This window comes from Glycine soja, chromosome 6, assembly GCF_004193775.1.
Source record: "Glycine soja cultivar W05 chromosome 6, ASM419377v2, whole genome shotgun sequence".
Classification (NCBI taxonomy): domain Eukaryota; kingdom Viridiplantae; phylum Streptophyta; class Magnoliopsida; order Fabales; family Fabaceae; genus Glycine; species Glycine soja.
In genome coordinates this window covers 47,954,816-47,959,834 of record NC_041007.1, presented here as the reverse complement: position 1 = coordinate 47,959,834, position 5,019 = coordinate 47,954,816, and the positions used below count along the sequence as shown (strand labels likewise).

Here is a 5,019-nt window from a genome sequence, read left to right as displayed (position 1 = left end):
CACTGTTCCTGATCAATGGAAAAAAAAAAACAAGGTTTTTACTTCTCTATATTAAGTATCTAAATTTCTAGCAGGGCAAAGGACAATAGAGCTACTAGTTAGTATATTAATAGTTAATAGTAAAATTGGATTTTTCAACTTACTACACCAAATATGTAGAACTAGGATTTTATGACGCTTATAATCAGGTGGTGCTGTCACCACCGCCGCTATCACCATTGTTTCCTTTGCTGCCATCATCATTGCCGCCTTTGATAACTTATCCATTATCTTGGAAAGTTAAATTTATTAATAGTTAATGGTAAATATATATATATATATATACTTGACTACCCTTTGTTTTAAAAACCTGAAAATTTTAAGAGATTATTCTAAGACCCCAAAAGGGATCACTAATTCTTTTATACCACTTATGAATCAATCAAATGGTCATGAGTGGTGAGATGAATACTCCTTATCAGTTAAATGTTGTTGATATGGACATGAAAACAACCAAGGTAATTAGAATACACGTCAGTGGGATGGGAGAATCAAGAAATAACTTCCTAAGAAAATATAAAGAACCACTAGTCTATGCTCAAAACCCACCAGTGACCAGGTCCAGCCAGGTGTTGGCCCCAAGATAGAACTCAACATGGAGCAAAACTCCTAGTTTTGTACAAACTATTTTCAGGAGAATGATGGTGTTGAATTTGTGGCAGAGCTCAAGTAGCATTTATCCTCGCATAATCATTGAAGCTGCATAGGTAGGAACTGATTATCTTGACCTATGTGACTATCATTCTCTCTCAGGCCTGTAGACATCAACATAACCAAACACAACTTTTCCAACTCTTCTGTTTCTGCGTGCTCTTCTGCTCATACTTCTTTTCCTTTGCTTCTCAACCGATTGTGACATTGGTAAAGAATGGATCCATCTTAATGGTATTAAAGCCGCAATGAACTGCACAAGAATTCCCCACGTCAAGCCCGAGTAATCACTGGATGTAATGCCAAGGCAAGAGGCAAATCCAACACCCAGAAAGGCACTAGCTATTGATGATAGACACAAAGCTGATGCAAGGAATGCTGTTAGAGATCCTTCACAGCCCTTTGGACATAAATTTGCAAATAAAACTGAGAAAGGAAGGAGCTTAAACTGTGCCACGACTTCTGCTAAACCAGAACAGCAAAGAGCAAACACCTCATTGGGAATTCCCCATTTGAGATTTATTTGTTTAACCAAAATGAAATCAAGGAGTAGAGATGAAGCATATAGAATCTGCACCATGCCTATCAGCTTTCTCAGTGGAATTTTTTTCCAATAACGGTTATAAAGCATGGTTCCTGAAAGAAGCACAAACTGGCCAATCACTCGAGAACAGCCAATTACTGTAGGATCAAGATTTAGACACTGTGTCTGATAGCAAAATATAGAGCCTGAAAGCATTGGCACCATGGCAATTGATCCAACAATCCATATAAGGGGCTTAGAAATGCTCTTGTCACTGATAGCCATGACAAGATTAGAGACTTGTTTTTTGATATTTTCTGAGATGGATCTCTTAGCAAGATTTTGACCTGAAAGTTGTGCTATGCCTAAAGACTCCTCCCTTGTTGAGAAAGAAATTGCTAGTTGAAGAGACAGTAAGGATGAAAATATGAAAAACATGGCTCTGGGAGGCAATTTCAGTAAGAGATAACCACCAATCAAGTTGCCTAAGATTCCACCTGCAGCTAATGCCATGAATGCATATGACTGTAGGCTACCAATTTTGTGCTTCTTGCCATACTCTGCTACAAGAGCATCTTGTGCTACTTCTGTAATTGATGCTCCCATATTGCTGAGAAGCACAAACACAATTATGTTGGGAAGCACTTTGTGTGCAACAGGGACCAACGCCAGAAGACTCCAAGAAAAGACTTGAAGAAAACCTGAAGATTGAACCAAAATAGTATTTGTTAAATATTGAATCCCTCAACCCGTCCATTAGGAAGACCCCTTAAAAAGATAATGAGCCTTACACCAAATAGAAGCCATTAAGCCAAATGCCTAATCTAATCCTAACTCCTCTGATATGCCAAAGAAACTTCCTTCAATGTACAGAAGTGAGACTTTGTGTGGCATATATTTTTATGTTCTATTTCTTACACATAATGCCAACTTTTTTCTTGTTTAATGTTTTCCCCATTTTCGGATCTTCTGATGTTAATATAGTAAATATACATATACACATGACCATTTTTAAAACTCTAATCAATTTACTACATATACACAAGAAACTCAACATTTTTTAAGTAACAGCTGCATGTTTGCCAACTTCTTATGAGCACAAGTTACTCTACTACTTCAAAAGTCAAAATCATATATAGCGTTGATTAAAAATCATGGTAAAAAAAATAGACAACTAAGTCAAATAAAGGAGTTCTGCCTTGCTTTTCTTCTTGTCTTTCTGAGCACTACTCTTGTAATTTCTTAATCAATAAAAAAAATTATATTCAACCAAATTAAATTTTGCTTTATAACGAATTTGATCCTTTACTTGTTTCTGTTTAGAATTTGTCCATACAGAACAAGGCACCTTGAACATAAGACACGTAACTAACATGGAAACAGATATCTAATCTTAATAGGAAAAAAAAGAAAAAGAACCAAAGGATGCAAAACAAAACAACAAAACTAAAGAGATTTCATTCTAGAATCTCAAAACTCATGAATCAATGGATTAAGCTGTCTTTCATTTTCAGTATTCATAGCCATTAGCCTGTGCTCGGTCTATCTTATTCAATACATTTTCTGACTGACCTTTTAATTCCTATGACCCTATCAGCATGTAAGAGATATAGTTTTAAATTCTGATCCTGGTCTTTACACTTGTGTACTCTCTTTGAAAACTTATCTCACTTCATTCAGATAAAACCCAAAATAACAGAAAAAAATGAAATAATTCAAACATCACATCAATATTCTCATTCAAAAGACGATTTGATATATATACAGAAGTGAATTATATTAATATGAAAAGATATATTCCAATGAATAGCTGCATACAGAAAGGTTAGTTTCTCCTTGTTGGTCAGTAATTCCTGGTTTTATAACACCAATTGACTCATTCAGAGAAATAAAAACATTATCTCTTTGAAGGAAACCAAAATTATATAACTTCCTTCTCATTTTTTATTTTATTTTTAGAACTGTTTCTTAAAACAATTCAACACGACTTAGCAGTCAATTCCTCATCTAAAATCTATTATTAAGTTTTGAAAATTTCCTTAAAAAACAAAAAAACAGAAATAGCTGGAAGATATTTTCTCATACTCTTCCTATAGTTTCTCATCCAACAAGCAGAAATGCCAACTGCTGTATTCAAGTATTCATTCAGAGAACAAACTTTTAGAAATCAGAAAATTGTTTAAGGGACACATTCAAATGTGTACAAAAGAGAAACAAACTTTAGAAACTGAAAAACTGTGTTTGAAAACCATAAACAAACAAGGCCTAAGTCTTTTTCATACCGTTTTCAATCAGAATTGAAATTTCTGCATAAAAAAAAATTAAATTCAACATGAATTACTACGGTGAAACTCAAATTCTAATAACTCAATCAAGTCATTGGTCCAAATGGTAGTAGGCTTGGCCCCCACAAGGTCTCAAGTTTGAGCCTTGTGCTTAGGAAGGGATACCCCACCAAAAATGGTCCGTCAGGTTTCCAACGAATATTAGTCACATTACAAATTAAAATCAATAGATATTCGGTACTAATAACATAGTAATCAAAATTAAATTCTAATAACTCATACAAGAAACTGCATCTAAGTTTCCCCTCAACCAAAGAAACATAAACACAAGACATAGCAAAAAGACAAGTTGGTTTACTTGACCATACCTCCTATGACAACATAAGGTATTCTGTGAGCACCCTTAATATAGATAGCATCCGAGAGTATTCCATAGAGTGGCTTAGCCACCATTGGTAGGTTAGCCAAGTTCTGCACGAGCTGCAATGTCGACGGGTGCAAGTTGAGGTTGCTAGCCATGTGAAAGTTCAGCGCCAGCCACGGAAAACACCTGAAGCCTTGCACCCAATAGCCAAACCCACACAAAAGCATCATTTGTCTGTTGCAGTTGCTGCTGCCAACAACTTCCCTCTCGTTCTCCTCGTACTTCTTCTCCTTAAAGAAAACGTGCCTCGTCACCGTGTTCGCGGTGAATGTGGGTCTGTTATCGACTGCACTGTTGCTGTTGGGGTTGTTATGGTTTCTGAAACAAGTTATTATAATAGGTCTTAAGTTCGGTGGCAGAGATGGTTTTTTGCCATGTTTGTGCAGTCTTGGCATGTTCCAGACCAATGGGTTCTGCGAAGAGATAGAGTAAATCATGGTTTCTGGATTTTGAATTAATGAATGAATGAATAAAAAGGGATAGCCAATGGTTTTTCTTTTTTCTTTTTGGGAAGAAACCAACTGATTTTGAGTCTAGCCGAAGAGGATAGTCTCTTAAGACATTATAAACCAATGTTCCAATCTCTTTATTAAGAGAGATTTTCACATTAAGTATCCAACTACTGGTTGAGACACTATAGCTCTTGAAGAGAAAAAAGAAAATTAAGAATGGCTAATAATGGGTGAGTTTTTTTTTTTTTTTTTTTCTTGTAATGGCTTGAGTGAGTTGTGGTGACAGAGTGGAGCAGAAGATGACAGTGGTGAAAGAAAGAATATATACGATAGAGGACAGAAGGGGTTATGAGGAGGGATCCAGAAGAGTGTATTGTAGGTTTTTTTATGGGGGGGATAAATTAAATTAAATTGGTAAAGAATGTGAGAACTATTTATTTAATAATGTAAGATTTTTTTTAATCAAGGATGGTCATGTTTAATAAGTATAATTAGAAATTTGACTTCTCTTCTCTGTCTTTCCTGTTTTATGTTGTTCTATTAAAATAATAATACATAACAATTGTGTTAATATTTAGTGGTGATATTTAATTCTAAAAATCATAAAAATTATATAATTTTATTGGAGTACTTAAAATAATAATG

General features: G+C 34.9%; 1 protein-coding gene across 1 annotated transcript; it reads right to left on the bottom strand.

The window, feature by feature from the left end:
* Nucleotides 1–436: 436 nt before the first annotated feature.
* LOC114417418 (probable folate-biopterin transporter 8, chloroplastic) lies at nt 437–4,721 on the bottom strand. The gene is made up of 2 exons (XM_028382617.1): nt 3,867–4,721; nt 437–1,914 (listed from the first exon to the last, which is right to left on the bottom strand). The coding sequence occupies exons 1-2, from the start codon at nt 4,357–4,359 to the stop codon at nt 779–781; spliced, it is 1,629 nt and encodes a 542-aa protein (XP_028238418.1). The 5' UTR covers nt 4,360–4,721; the 3' UTR covers nt 437–778.
* Between the last annotated feature and the right edge of the window lie 298 nt (nt 4,722–5,019).